This window comes from Perna viridis, chromosome 7, assembly GCF_037379345.1.
Source record: "Perna viridis isolate PV_CMFRI_1.1 ecotype Kerala chromosome 7, ASM3737934v1, whole genome shotgun sequence".
Lineage (NCBI taxonomy): Eukaryota > Metazoa > Mollusca > Bivalvia > Mytilida > Mytilidae > Perna > Perna viridis.
In genome coordinates, this window is record NC_142451.1 from 3,562,746 (window position 1) to 3,579,136 (window position 16,391).

At 31.8% G+C, this 16,391-nt stretch overlaps 1 protein-coding gene and 1 long non-coding RNA gene across 4 annotated transcripts in view; one reads left to right on the top strand and one right to left on the bottom strand.

Moving 5' to 3' along the window:
- LOC148610996 (cubilin-like) overlaps window positions 1-16,391 on the bottom strand; it is a 113,996-nt gene that overhangs the window by 40,969 nt on the left and 56,636 nt on the right. Inside the window, exons 31-41 of the mRNA XM_088591004.1 lie at window positions 14,897-15,078; window positions 9,301-9,469; window positions 8,499-8,683; window positions 7,761-8,037; window positions 6,367-6,606; window positions 5,989-6,121; window positions 4,597-4,799; window positions 3,228-3,418; window positions 2,606-2,810; window positions 1,923-2,129; window positions 1,328-1,477 (exon numbers count right to left, since the gene is read on the bottom strand). Coding sequence (XP_088447130.1) covers window positions 1,328-1,477; window positions 1,923-2,129; window positions 2,606-2,810; window positions 3,228-3,418; window positions 4,597-4,799; window positions 5,989-6,121; window positions 6,367-6,606; window positions 7,761-8,037; window positions 8,499-8,683; window positions 9,301-9,469; window positions 14,897-15,078 — 2,142 coding nt within the window. The remainder of the gene's footprint in view (window positions 1-1,327; window positions 1,478-1,922; window positions 2,130-2,605; window positions 2,811-3,227; window positions 3,419-4,596; window positions 4,800-5,988; window positions 6,122-6,366; window positions 6,607-7,760; window positions 8,038-8,498; window positions 8,684-9,300; window positions 9,470-14,896; window positions 15,079-16,391) is intronic.
- On the top strand, window positions 10,303-13,362 carry LOC148610997 (uncharacterized). 3 transcript variants are annotated; one of them, XR_015924035.1, is made up of 4 exons: window positions 10,303-10,457; window positions 10,701-10,819; window positions 11,364-11,899; window positions 12,015-13,362. It is a non-coding gene; the product is annotated as an uncharacterized LOC148610997 (long non-coding RNA). The 3 variants fall into 3 exon arrangements; XR_015924036.1 differs by having other exon boundaries at window positions 10,310-10,461; window positions 11,364-13,362; XR_015924034.1 differs by having other exon boundaries at window positions 10,312-10,457; window positions 11,364-13,362.

Consider the following 16,391-nt stretch of genomic DNA (forward strand, 5'->3'; position numbering starts at 1 on the left):
ACACTGGTTTAATGCATTGTTTTTGTCTATGTATATTGTTCTGATTTCAGTTTTATCCACTTTTAAAAATGAATGTTATGATGAATAAAGTCAGAATTTCTATGATGTTTATTAGTACACAAAATAATACACAAATCATATTAAACAAATCTCACATGATTAGTTTCTGACATAACACAGAATGAACATACATCAGAATTTTAATTTAATAAATATAGGACACCAAACTTGATTTCCAGGTTGAAAAAAGCATATTCTTACACCATTTTATATGGATTCTGTATGGTATGTTCACTATTTCACAAACTTTAACAAAAAGAAGAAAAAAACTTTCTCGTGAATTTATATAACATACATTCTTTTATATTTCAGAATGGAAATTGCAGGTCACCAAACTCTTTTTCTTGTAATTTAAGAAAAACTAATATTCCAGTTACAATTCTACAGAACAATTTCCAGGCAACTATCTTTAATAGAATTTTCCCACCAATTATCCCCCTTTGACAGAGGCTTTTTACAAACAAAGTTTACATTTTACTACCCAAATTTTATGTCAAAAATCTAAACATTGTTTTTACATCATTTCAAGCACAATCAGTAAATTGAAAAAAAACCATGTATGTATAATTTAGAATGCTCCATGTAATAGGTGAAATCAACCTTAACTTTCAATTTATATTTATGTCTATGCCTTTGCTTAATGACTATGGATATCATATTCTGTTTATTGAGTAGCCTGTGTGTCTACATTGTTTGAAGAAATTTGATAAGTATGGAGAATCCTGTCCCATTTATTGAGTAGTCTGTGTGCCTACCTGGAGAATCCTCTCCTGTTTATTGAATGGTCTGTGTGCCTACCTTGTTTGAAGAGATTTGATAAGTATGGAGAATCTTGTCCCATTTAATGCGTAGCCAGTGTGCCTACATTGTTTGAAGAGAATTGAAAAGTATGGAGAATCCTGTCCCATTTATTGATTAGCCAGTGTGCCTACATTGTTTGAAGATTTTTTATAAGTATGGAGAATCCTGTCCCATTTATTGAGTAGCCAGTGTGCCTACATTGTTTGAAGAGATTTGAAAAGTATGGAGAATCCTGTCCCATTTATTGATTAGCCAGTGTGCCTACATTGTTTGAAGATTTTTTATAAGTATGGAGAATCCTGTCCCATTTATTGAGTAGCCAGTGTGCCTATATTGTTTGAAGAGATTTGAAAAGTATGGAGAATCCTGTCCCATTTATTGACTAGTCTGTGTGCCTACCTTGTTTGAAGATTTTTGATAAGTATGGAGAATCCTGTTCCGTTTATTGAGAAGCTTGTGTGCCTACCTTGTTTCACGAGTATGGAGAATCCAGTTTTGTTAATGGAGTAATCAGTTACAAATGTAATTCTAAGCTCAGACATTTCACTGATGATTGGTTGAGGATTTCCATCTCGACCACAGAATCTTCCAAGTGATGTTCCTCTCTTCTGATACCCTGTAATAACACAATATTGACAGTAGTAGAACTATATCAGAAAGAAATCTTTAAAATAGGATTGATGTACTGTTATGTGTTTTCTAGTGGCTTTCTAAAAGTTGATTACACGTCTTATTATCAATTGTAGGAAAACAATTCTTCTTTTTTGCTTGTCTTATCGATCCAATTCCAACCATATATAAAATTTAAACAGCAAAATTAGAAGATATAATGGCATCTATCTTACAATTTTAAAAGTAACTATTTTTTTACAAATGATAAAAATTCAACAATAAATGATTTCTTCACAGTACTTCCAAAAAAAAAGCCAGATATTTACATGAGTTTTGCTTAATGTTCAAGTGTAAGCTGAGTCCTATTAAAGACTATAGTACTAATGATTCAAAGGACCACTGGCATCAACAAAAAATGAATGTAAAACATGAAATATAATATTACTTACTATTTCCAAATTCAACATAATCATAGTTACACTGCCCATAAGATTCAAGGTTAATATCTGTGATGTTTGCCCATACTCTGTTGCCATCTGGAACAACAACTCGCCAGACACAATTTAGTGCGCTCTGATAGCCATTAGGATAGCCAGGAGAGGTAACTGTCTGTGGGGATGAAAGGGTTGGGTTTATAATTCCTCCACATCCTGGAACTGAAATAAAGACATACGACCAAGGACAATGTTAAATCTTAGGGTTTCCTCCTCATCACTGTATGATACGAAGCTATAATTTGTGGATTTGATGACAAAAATATTCAAATACAATACAGTTATTTCCATTTTAATGCAATTGACAAAGATATCTTTGAGAAAACAAAACAATTTGAAAAATCTTAAATATTATGACCCGATGAATAAAATTTGAGGCAGTCAATCATGGAATTGATATTTACAACGATATCCAATTAATTGTTAAGGTTACAATATATGAGACATTAGAATCATAGTCCTCTTTCCACTAAGACTTTCCAGCATAGCTACAAATCCATTTTTTGAAAAACCTTCCTACAGCTTTATTATATACAAATTAAGCTACAACAGTTATTTAATTAACTACAGAAGGTATAAGGAAATCTAAAACTTCTATTAAATCTGATACATACTGGTAACTAACAAGAAAAGCTTACCAGGAGTGGTACTGGGTTCTACTGTGGTCGTTGTTGGCTGGTCAGTAGTAGCCTCCCAGGTAAACAGGAAACCCTGTCCATGACTGCTGAAGTCAGTCTGAAATCTTACTCTAAGCTGGTTAGTAGTCGTATAAAATGGATCTGGTAGACTGGAGCCACAGTACGTTCCTAAAACAGGGCTGTCAGCCTGATCACCATCTTGGAACTAAAAGGATAAAAACATAGATACAAATGTATTATCATGAGAGTCACCAAAGTGGATTATCATTACATAAAAAGTGTCTTAAAGCTTTCTTGATAAGTTCTTGGCATGGACGGAAATACAGCAATTACTGCAAGTATAAATAAATGATTCTAATCCAATCCTTGATGTATGACATTTATAATGTGTATACAAAATTAACTTCAACAATAGTTGGACACATAAGTCTTACGGTAAGAATACAATTCTGACTTAAATGATATTTTGTCATCCTTTCATACATTAAACTACCATATTTAGTACTGTTATATATACCAACTGTAAAACCCATAGCCGACATACAGATAGTTTCTTTAAAAAAGTAAAATCTATCTCTCAATGGATACAGAATATTTATTTTTTATTAATTAAATTACATACTTGGACAAAATCATAAATACATATTGTATTGAGACCACTACGTTCCATATCTAATGTTAGGAATGTGATTTTTATCATGGTTCCAATATCTGTTGATATTGTCCATACATAGTTGGCATTGTTAGGATAATTGTTTGGGTATCTAGGGGAGGCAACTTGTCCTGTGTTTCCAGTTAATATTCCACCATATACTGAAACAAAATGTCGATCAAAATATCAAAGATATTCTTATTACACAAAAAATCTATTGTATTTTATTATTTCCAGAACACAGTCAAATCATTAGAAGTATTTTTATCAGACAATATTTTGTCAAAATATGAGGATGCCCCAAACCAGAAACTGTTTGGCTATCAATAGCAACATTTATAGTGTTTAAACTGGTACAAGGTTGTCCTAGAAATCAGGTTTGATAACTGAATCCCTTTATTATGAAACATACTTCTATCTCTATCAATAACAACACACAACGAACAAGAAAAAATTCAAGTTATGATACAAATTCTGAAATCTTATACAAAAGTGCTTGAAACTTCTTTCTAAAACCATTTCTAAAATAATTAACAAATCACTTTTGATACATTATGAACTAACTACTAAAGTTCCATGTGTCTGCAAAAGTTGTAATTTATACAGTTATAAGCTGTAAAAGCTGTCAACAATGGTCATTAACTTAATGTGCTCACTCCACCATTTGATACCATGCACCTTTTGACCTAAAATTTTATTTGGAGCATAATTTTAAAAAGGTGGTGCACAATAGAAATATGTAATGAAGATTCTGTGGAAGCTTCATTCCATTCAGTGGTGAAGGAGGAGTAATGGATAAGAAATGGGTCCCCTATGTTCCCATATTAACAAAGTCCATGTTTGGTATTGTGAAACTCCAAAATTGTCCTCATATTCATAAATGACATAAATTATATTTTGCTATGTGAAATCTCCAAATTGGTTTCCATCGCAATTGGAGAAGCGCAATGAGAACATGTAATAATTTTTTTGAGAAAGTTTCATTATATTCCAGTGATGTAAGTGGAGAAGAAAATAAGAGACAAGTACCCCTCTGTGTAATGGAAGGAGGAAAGATAAAATTACGAATGGAAGGAAGGACAGAAACCCTTATTACTATATACCCCCACTCTGCAAATGGTGGGAATAGAAAAAAGTTTTTAAAATTCAGACAAATATAACTGTTTACAAAAAGAAAAAGTTAAGAATTAGTGCCTTGTTAAATTATTGAATACCACCATTTTAAAGTTTCATTAAAATTCACCTTTCCTACCAACTACTTGGTTATTAACGGATGAAATGTTAGTTGACTTCTCCTATATAGTCTAAACTATAGGATGCCCTTATTAATGATAAATACCTGAGCTATACTGTGCAATGAATCCCTGCTCTGTCAGCGACTCATCTGAACGAAACTTCATCCATAATCCATTAACTGATGTGATATTAGATGGGACATCATAACCACAGTAACGACCTATTAACCTCCCATGTACATTACCCTCTCTAAGTTCAAGGTAATCCATGTTACAGTCTGGTAAATGGTCCTCTAATCTGAAGAAACTGGAAAGCAAGGACATTATTGTTATGTAATGACTTTATTAGGTGTTATATTTCCTCTATGGGAGATGGAATTGTACCAGTATTAAGATAAAACTGTCAAAATGTATATTTGTCCAGTGTGGTAGACATGTTTTTCAACAGACAGTCAGTATTCCAGTTGGAACAAATTATGCTCCACTACCAACTGACATATTCTTTCACTCCTATAAGGCTGACTTTATAGCTGATTTGATGAAAAAAAGTTGTTTGGCAAGATCCTTTTATTTCAGTTTTTGGTATAAACATAATGTATTTTCTTTGAACAATCCTAGTTTCAGGGATCATATTACATATACATGGCATTTATCCAAAGAACTTAAGATAAAGGATACTACAGACACTATGAAGTCAGCCTCATAGGATTGATAGTAAGAGAAAAATCATGACCAAACTATATGACTAAAGCAAAACTTTTCATTCCATACTGTCAAGTTTCCTTTCATCTGTAGCAACATCCCTTCAGCACCTGATACGTTATGCCAGGACTTGCCAAAACTATGCCAACATTTTGTACCATGCCAGACTTCTTACAATTGGCCTTATGTAACAGGGTTATGTTGTTCATCACTATAAAAGTTTTATGATCTTCATCGTAAACTCATGGATTTTTATGGTGTAGCCATCTGTACCATGAGAACCAATTTGTCATAGTTTTCATTTTCTTGATTGTCTACCCCAGACATGACATTTATTTACAGCTCGGCAGGTGTTTCTACAAAAGCAGAAGGTGCTTACCCTACCGGTGCATCTGATCCTTGTTTTTAGTAGTATTAGTTGCTCGTTTACTGTTGTTTCTTTATACAATTTATTTTGGTTTTTTTATGTTCTATGTTGTGCATGATTATTTTCCCTGTCTAGTCTTTATACTTAGAATATATTCTTTTGATTTTTGCCCGAATCTTGGTTCCCTTGATTACTTTTTCAGCAGAATTCATTTTGCCCTTATTTTTGAGTGATAAAATTCACTGTAACTAAAATACACATGATATAAGTATGTAACTGCAACAGCTTAAAATTTGAAAGACACAAGAGTGTTAACAGGTCAATTATTCAATTCTTCTTTTAATTACAAGGTAGACAAACACCAACATAAAAAATATAACAAAATCTTCTCCATTATAAATCCTAAATCGATGTATAACACTATTACCTAAATGCTATCATTATTTGATTGCCAGGTGAAGTATAGACAGTCCATACACATTCTGTATTCATAGGGTACTCATTGGGATATCCAGGACTTGTAAAACTACCCTGTTCTGCTGTAAAGTTTCCTCCACAACCTGTCAAAGGGAGATAAATCATTAACAGTTACTGAGCAATATGTATTTTTTTCAACAGCAAACACTGACAATAACTTATATTTACATATTAACAACTTCATTAGCAATTTGCACCCTTTCTGTCATTTACCATACTTTCTTAACTTTTTATTTTTTATTTATATAATTTTTATATAAAGATTTTTTCATCTTTTTATACAGACAATTTAATTCCAGTAAAAGAAAACAAAGCTTGTTTTACTTACTTGAAATAGATTTGGTATAAACAGCTCTAAACCCTGACATCTGGATTGATTGGTCAGAGATAAATTGAACAGTCATGGCTGACCCCTGGGACGTTATTGGTGCTGGTATTGTGTTGCCACAGTACGTTCCGATTTCTGTCCCATTAGCATCATCTCCATCATAAACAACTACGTAGTCATGGTTACAAATTCTATTAAGTTCAAGGTCCATATGGGTAAATGTTAAGGTCACTCTATCATCTGTGAAAATATGGAAGGGATATGATTGGTTTATATCAATCCCTAAAAATGTTGTTTTTTTTTAAATTATAACAGATATTGCATAATAATTAGTCAAATGTGTGCCTCCTTAGTTATCAGACACTTTTAACAATTCACCCATAACACGGAAACTGAAGTAATAAATATGAAGCTAAATACTGTTAAATAAACCAATTGAATTTAAGTCCTTCTTCCTTGAAAGAAGTTATAGTCCAATTAACTTAAATATTTGAAACATAAAAATTCATTGCATCAAAACAACTTTTGACAAAGACCTAGTACCAAATGTTTTTTTTTTGGTTTTTTTTTTTGCAAAAAATAAATATAAAAAAAATACCAACAATTAGAAACCCCTAGCAATATCTCCTCTCCCTAAGAATTTTAGAACCCTTATAATTCTTTCAACCAAACTAAATTTCTTGGCAAATTAATGCATAAAATAAATTTTTATGAAACCACTTTTTGAAACAATAGCACATTGGTCAAATAAGGCAATAGTAATAAACAACTTTATATCACACTGATAATGCCTCAACTTTGTATCACACTGATAATGCCTGAAATAAGTCGCTTCATAAAGTGATGGTCAACACTAATTAAAGGAACATATAGTGTAACTATCGTTGCTCACTGGATTGTATTTAGTCAAATGACCTTCTTGTATAAACCATGTACTGTTGTTTACTGTACTTCACTTATTTGAATGAACTCCTTGTATAACCTATGTACAGTTATTCATTGTACTTTACTTACTTGAATGACCTCCTTGTATAGCCTATGTACAGATGCTCATTGGACCGTACTTACTTGAATGACCTCCTTGTATATCCTTTGTATAGATGCTCATTGGACCATACTTACTTGAATGACCTCCTTGTATAACCTATGTACAGTTGCTCATTGGATCGTACTTACTTGAATGACCTCCTTTGTATAACCTATGTACAGATGCTCATTGGACCGTACTTACTTGAATGACATCCTTTGTATAACCTATGTACAGTTGTTCATTGGACTGTACTTACTTGAATGACCTTTTTGTATAACCTATGTACAATTGTTCAATGAACCATACTTACTCAAATGACCTCCTTATATAAACCATGTACTGTTGTTCATTGGACCATACTTACTTGAATGTTCTCCTCTTATTACCCATGTACAGTTGTTCATTGGACCATAAGAAAGAGGGTAATTTGGAGAGATTAGCTCTCCATCTGCTTCAGCTGAGAGTTCTCCCCCACAACCTGTGGTATAGGTAGCTTTAAAGCCTTTAGCTGACACTGAACTGTCAGTTCTCATTCTTATAAACATCTGATTCCCTGTCGACTGTATCACACTTGGGCTGGGAACAGCTGTACCACAATGTTTAAACAGTTCAGTTGAATTTGCATCTGTACCATCATAACCCTATAATAGAAAAAAAATACAATAAATCTGGATGTGATAGGACAGCTACTGTAAAAACCATCAAATTTATCATGGTTACCAACACTTCGTCCAAGTTTGAAAGAAATCAGAAAAAACACAACGAATGAATACAGGCAAAAACCTTGGTATTGACAGACAAAAGCAGTCAACCACATTGTAACTTCTACAACTTCTTTGCATGAGTAATATGGTGTTTTCTTACTTTTTTTTGTTGCTATTTTGACGTTTACATGGATATATTCGGTTGAACTTTCACATAGTAGTAAACATTCTTTTTTCATTGAAAATGTATATTTACATATTTGCAACATTCCAGAAAAATGTTTTGTGAAAGATTTATCTCCTGATTAGAGACAAATTAAAAATCTGATGACGATACTTCATTTGATTAATCAAGAATCATAACAGACGTATGAGTTCTCATTGTACATGATACTTACAGCAACATAATCAAAAGGGCATCTTCCTGTCGACCCTTCAACATCAAAGTCTAAAAATGTCAGAACAACAGACCTTCCCTCCTTCACTGTTAACTGCCATTCACACTCTGTATTATGTGGATAATTCTCTGGGTAATTTTTAGACATTAAGGTACCAGAAGGTGTACTGAAGTTACCACCACAGCCTGTCAAGTCAAAATATTATATAACCATACAAGGGAAAAAAATGATAAAAGTTTCTAACACATGGGATTTTCTTACAATGATTGTGAAGCCTTGAGGATACAATAGACCCTTACATATTATTATCCCATGAGGTATGTGAAACCCTATCTGGTAAAAATTTGGTCAAAAACTGTTAAAAAGTTAAAAATGCAAAGTATAGCATTTACCTCCCAAACGTGCCAAATGAGCCTACAAAGAAAATTAGCACATATGGGTCTATAGTGTGACCAAAAAGTACATGTCAGTATATTGCGTACCCAGCTTACATAAATTCACAAATACTTGGCCTTTTCATACCATAGGCATAGCACATTTTAATAAAAATGCTGAACAACCAAACTTAATTAATATCTGAAAGAGGTTTCAAATAGTCTGAACCCCTCAAATTTTTCTGAAAATGTTTTTGCAAGAGTTTGAAAAAAAAACAATTAAATACCATAACTGTTCCCTCAGAAATTAAACACAATAGCCAAGTTCAATGTTTTTTTTAGTACAGAAAGCTCCATCCCTCATAGACAAACAATTAATTCATATCAATTAAAAATCTCATTGTTTTCTTTCAATGATCAACACCTACCCCCAAGAACAGCCTGATAAGATGCCTGAAATCCGTTTCCACTGACAGAATTATCACTGGCAAATCTAATATACATGTTATTCCCAGTTGATGTCATTATTTGTGGCTGTTTCTGCTTGTGACATATTGTAGCCAACAAGGGACCAGTATTGTCTCTTCCTTCATAAATCTTAAAACAAAAAATTAACAGGTATTGGTGACATGAATATTGAAGGTAGCATCTATTTTTTTAGTAATAAGATATCAACAACAGCAACTTTCCTGATTTTTGTCAAAGCAAAAACCAGGAAAAGAAATTAAATAGATTCTTTTCTAGATCCTTTCCTTTTCTAGATAAGCAGAGGACACTTACCCTAACCATTTCTTAGTGAAGTCCAAGTTGCTCATTTGTTTTCACTTCTTTGTATGTATTACTTTCATTATTTCATGTTCTTTGTTGTGTGCATCTGCTTTCCTAGTCTGGTCTTTGTCCCTGGATTACATTCTTTTAATTTCCACTAAAATCTTGGTTCCCTTGATTACTCTTTGCTACTATCCCAGCGGACACTCCATATTGAATCAATGTAGAAATATGGTGGATATTTGGTGGTGACATGGATCAACGTCAATTCCACGTCGTATCCACACGGATAAATTCCATGTTGATGTTTTGACGAAATGTCTACATTGTTTCCACATCGATGAAATCAATGTGGATGTGTTGACATTGTGTCAACATTGAAGTCGTGTCAATAATTTCAACATTGATTCATCCACGGTTTTTCCACTTCAGAGTCAAATTACAGAAATTATAAAAAAGCTTACTGTAAAGCTCAGTATTCCAAACTAAGTATAAATAGTTGTAAAGTGTTTTAAAACATTGTAATTACACTGACGCTGATTACTTGTCAAATGTGGTAAAACAAACTTTTAAAATAAATTTGAAATTTACTGCCAATGTGTACTAAATGCAATCGGAACTACTCAGCCTTTCAGCTTGTACGATATATTCCAACGGAAATGACTGAGGACTTCCGAATGGCATTTTAAAATTTCACTCCACGCATGCACTTTTCGACCATCTGCTTTCTTCAAATTTGAAGATGTAAATAAACACGGATTGCAAAGAACGAGAAGAAAATGCCGATTACAGAGCAGATTGACCCATTTCTTTCACAGTATGTGAGTTATTTTATTATACATGTAATAAGATTGCTTATTTATAATGTTAGTTCGTGTTAATAATGATAAATTTAGTATAATTACTGTTATTCGAAAAAAGGGAGAGGGAATCCTGATTTGATGCTGACTTTATTCCATGTTGATAAATCATTTAATTCAGATTATTGCAAAGAGATGTTTTCTGTTTTATATTTATTTTGCTTTTTATCAGAATTTATCAAATACACCTTTACTTCTAGGACACTTAAGTAGCACTGAGTTGTTGAAAAGCAGTTACAGTCTTCGATGCCATGGAGAATACATATTGTACAGAATGAATTAACTTGGAAGAGTTTACAATGTAATCACACCTGCTCTTGTAAGTACATATTAAATACGTTATAAATATTACAAACTCAAGGATGACGTCAGTAGTCTTTATATTCCCTTTCTGAACATATAGAAATCACAACATGCATGTCACCTCCTAATTGTCTCCTTGTCAGTTCTTGTATCTTCCGAGCGCAATCCCTCCCAAACTGATCAATGGAATGTGATGATATTTAGGAATCTCAGGCCTAATATGTAGATGTACATTAAGTTTATATATTTTCTTCAGTAACTCTAGAATGTTGTTAAGCCAACAGTATTAAATTGAAACAAAATTTGAATATGAGTTTACAAGGGCTTTTAGCAACTCTGCTTCAATCCGGAATATTAGTATAATTGGGACCAAATAACCAATTCAATTTTTATAAATCTTGAAAAAAATTGACAGATGGACAATGCACAAATTGCATGCATTAATTACATGTACATCAAAATATGTAAAGGTAGTAATGTTAAAAATTAGAGTCTAACACATTAAATAGGGGTTTATTTATCTCAAGCATGGTTGTGAAGAAAATGTACTTTTGTTTCAGAGATGCAAGGTCAGAGTTTTCACAATGGTGGATAAAGAAACAAGTTGTTGCACAAGAACTTTCTATTCACAGAACTTATAAGAAATGTTTTTGATACATGTACATTATTGTTAATAAAAAATCTACTTTGAAAGACTGTTTACTTTCATCTTATGTTGAACTAGTTGAATGGGTAGAAACTGATGAAAAAAGTTGTATATTACAAATAAAATATGTATATATATATGTCACAGTATAAATATTTATATACATTTTGGTATATTTTTGGTTGTTATATTTAGGTTGTTATACATTTATTTAATACCTAAATATACTTTCGTTTATTATCTTATTTACTTTTGAGTATATTCCTATACATTCCATCTTCTTCTCATAATCATAATCATTGTTATTGTAATCATCATGTGACGGTTGACTGGACCGCTCTCCGCTAACAGGTTCCCGCTCCACGGACTTTACTTTTCTTTTATTAAATTGTCATTCTGCACTTCGACTTTCACCAGAGTGGATTGTCTTATCGACATCCTTTATTGCAGGTTAGTCAATTGTAATAGTCTTTGTAAAATAATTGATATTTGAATTTAACGGAGGAATATTTCATATATTTTTCATTGTTTTCATTCCATTTATAATTCATGTCCTTTATTGCAGAATTAAATATCATCGTTGACAACTGGCAATTATACTTATTTTCGCCTTGCCCAACATAATCTAATGGTGAGCATAATTTTCGGCGACATATAGCAATGAAAGTCTTTTGTAACTGTGAGTGCAATGAGATAAGATTAAAATATATTACAATAAAAACATCATTGAAGGTTTACAAAGTTAAATTATTGCCATATCAGTTAAAACTTCAAAGATTAAAAGGATATGCATTCCTACCTTTAGTTATTTGTTATTAATATTGAGATCAAACTTTATTGGTATGCTTAGACTGAGTGTGGTTCCAACTTAATGAGAAGGTATATTATTTCACAAGTGTTTCAAAGGCATGTGATGTTGAGTAGGATTGAACAAAATATACTAAATATACAAGAAAATTTTTTGTTGCATCACTAACTAAAACGAAAAATAAATAAAAAAAACTTCTTGGTGATAACATTTAAACATGGCCTATTTCAACTCAATCACTGCCATTAAGGATCAGCCTTAATTCAACATGAATGTTACGTAAATTTTCAACGTTATTTATACATGGATTTTCAGTCATAACGTAACGATGATCCAACATCAAATTTCCACGTCATTTCAATTTTATTTTCAATACCATTTTTCAACGTTGTTTCAACCTTGAGAACTGACGTGATTTCAACGTTGAATTCATGTGACGTGCCCTCTGGGATGATGTATGCAAAAATTTCAATATTGCACTAATGAAAGTATAAGTAAAATTATATGGTCTAGTATCCCTATCAAAATAACTAATTAAAGTGCAGGATCAGAAGGCATATTTCAATACAGTAGTCTAAAAATATAAATTACATCTGAAGACAATACCCCTATATTCATGCATTAACCCTATCAAACATTATTTATTGAACTTAACATTGCATCAAGAATCATAAATATAAAGAAATGATTATTTGAGAGACAAGTGATTTATGTCTTCACATTTACACCTGTTTCAATGTATTTTATAACATTAATACATACTTGCATTAGTTAATTTTGTTTTGTTTGATTTTTTTGTTTGTTTGGTTTTTTTTTACTATTTTGTCATGTTTGTAAACAGACTTATGTGTATATAGTTATGTCTCATTTGAGTTGCATGAGGGCCTAAGGGAAGATTAGTTCTTGTAAACTAACTGTTGTACCCTCACAAAATAAAGTATATTATTAAGTTGACAAAAAGGAATTTTGCGACTTGTTTTTACTTTTTTCTTCTTCTAAACGTGAAGATGTCCAGACAATTACTTGGAAAGCGTTTATTGAATTCATACCATACTCATAGGATGTGCAAACAACTTCCAGAATTTCAAAATGGCTGCCAAAACAAAACCCGTAAAAATGAAAAAATATGCTATAAAATTAAAAAAAACTCATTAAGTATATGGAAATAAGTCAGAACGCTGATTATAGCTAGCTGACATCAAAGGCGTAAAAAAGATTTTTTAGAAAGCCACCATTTTTTTTCAAAATGGCCACCGAAATTGGCAAAATTTCAACATTGTTCGATTTCAATGAAAACACTTTTGTAGTTAATTACATATATGATTTTAAAGTACACATTCTCAGCTTTATTTTGACAACTTTTAATCATAATACACTTACAATGCATATGTCTAGGTTCAGTGTGTTTTTGGTACTACATAGAGGGGTGGTCATTTGACCCGGAAGTGGTTAGTGAGACCTTAAAAACATTTTATGAGTTTTTATGTTTTTCTTTTTTTACATTTTATGAAAGCTTGTGGTATTGTGAGTCTAATAAGACCAAAACTATCAAAATCAGACATAGGACTACAAAGAAATGGTCATTTTTATATTATGCCCCTCAGTGCTATTTTCCCTAAATTACTAAAAAATTACAATTTTAACTAACTTGTCACACCAAATTGATACCTAAAATAACTCAAGAAGTTGTAATAGTAAATATCATTTATTATTATGAATAAAGAACAGATTTCAACAATTTATATCATACCTATTTCATTACTGTGTGATTCTAAGTCTGTGCTGTGTGACTATTTGAGTACTTTGAATATCCCAAGCAGTGACGTTGTGTATTTCATGGATGACGTCAATTTATGAGTCACTGTTACTGATAAAAATCTTGTTGCTATGTTGTTTTTTAAAATACCTTGCACAATGCACCTCTTAAAATATAGCCAGATTACCAATATCACTATACTGATTTTATGGGAAAATGGAAATAATGACCACGAAAGGCAATTTTCCTCAAATTATGCATTTCTCTGAAATATGCCATAATTTAATTTATGGTCTCACTAACCACTTCTAACGTTTCCATTACTTTACATGTTAAAAAAGTAATTTTCAAAGTCTCACAGTGAATTCCCAGGACAAATGACATCTTAAAGTTGCATACCATTGCGAAGCTTGGAAAGTAAGGCTTCCAAAATCATTATGCTAATGGTACGATGATTATAGAAAATTCTTCACAAAATTTACTTGAATAAATAATACTGAAAATCCACATTTTTACCTGTTCTGCTAACTGACAGCATGGAGGCAAATTATTCACATATGTAAACAATATTCATACATTTTTGTAGTTAATTACATATATGATTTTAAAGTACACATTCTCAGCTTTATTTTTTGACTACTTTTAATCATAATACACACAAATAATCCACTTACAATGCATATGTCTAGGTTCAGTGTGTTTTTGGTACTACATATGGGGGTGGTCATTTGACCCGGAAGTGGTTAGATAAACATTACATTTCAAATTCAATGGCAGCTTCAGAATTTGACTGAACCCGACCATTTGCCTGTTTGGTGACTTTTGTGTTTTGCTTGCAAACACAGTATCACTTGTTATTATTATTATCATTATATTTACATACTTCTAAAACATCATATTGACAGCTTGCATGACTTTCTAGGTCAAAGTTCTGTAAAGTCAATTGTATGGCACTTCCTGTGGGTACTGAGATATGCCAAACACATTCTCTACGATGTGGGTATGGCTGTGGATATCCGGGACTGGTAAAACTTCCTGTAGGAGAGGTTAAATAACCTCCACAACCTGAAAAAAACAAATAAAACCCAATCAAATAAAACCTAATTGCAAAGACATGGACAAATGATCAATTTTCACAATCATGGTCTTGGGGCCCTGAGTGTGCTCTCCTAGAGTGTGGAAAGTTGTGAGTTCGATCCTAGCTTAGTTATATAAAAAAGAACTATAAAACTGTCAGTCACTGAATGTCCCATACAACAAGGAAATGATCTTATCTTTTATTTGAAAAGACTAGCACATTAGAAAATCATTTCATTACTGTCTTTTCCTCAATCAAGAATAGAGCACTTACAAATAAAAATTTAATATAGTGAAGTCATGGAAAACCTTATCAGTGAATTTTTTTTTACTTTTTTTTATCATATTCTTATGCCTAAGAATTTATTACAAAAAGTCAAAACAAGGGTCCATTAGAGTGTTAATAACCAATTCATATACGTAAACATTCTTTAAATAATGATGAACTCAGTTTCAATTAAACTGTCTGTAATGGATGAAGGTCCAAAATAAACAAGTTATGTTTAACATTCAAAATGGGTACAATTTGCTCAGAGCAGAAGTTAGAAAGAACCACATACATCAGGAAAATACAAATTTCTGAGTTAAATTACATAAATCTAATACAAACTGGAGAGCACAAGTTGCAGTTAATTTTGTGAATCAAGTTGTAATGAATAGACATGAATGACATCTACCAAGAGGAAACATAAATTCTAAAGTGACAACCAGAAGTTTAAAGTATCCAAAAAAATGTTTTAGTGGAAAAGGAATATGGAGGAAGGTAAATGTGAAAAACAAAAAACAATCAAACTTAATTTATAAATCTTTGCTCAATAAGAAGCACCAGCAATGGGAACATTCATAACAATGAAAACTAATAATTCTCAGACCAAGTGGCACCAGCAATGGGAACATTCATAACAATGGAAACTAGTAGTTCTCAAACCATGTGGTAAAACAATCAAATTATAGTATTAAAGAGGGAATATTTTCATCTCAGGGAATATTGACACTTCCCTAAAAGACAGTTTTAGTGTTGAATAACTTCAGTAATTACCTCTATATTTTCAATTTTGTTGGAGATATGTCATCAGTCTACATTGCAATGAAAATAGTACATCAATTTCACTTAGATTTACTAATGATGGATATCTATGGATTTAAGGTGAGAAACACTGTGCAGTGTGACAAGACTGTTCTTTGTCTTGTAAAACATCATGGATTTTAATGACTATATAAATGTATTTACATAGCTATATGAAAACTTTTTTAAGAATAAGAATATTATTTACAAAAAAAGGATCAGTATCCATCCCTTA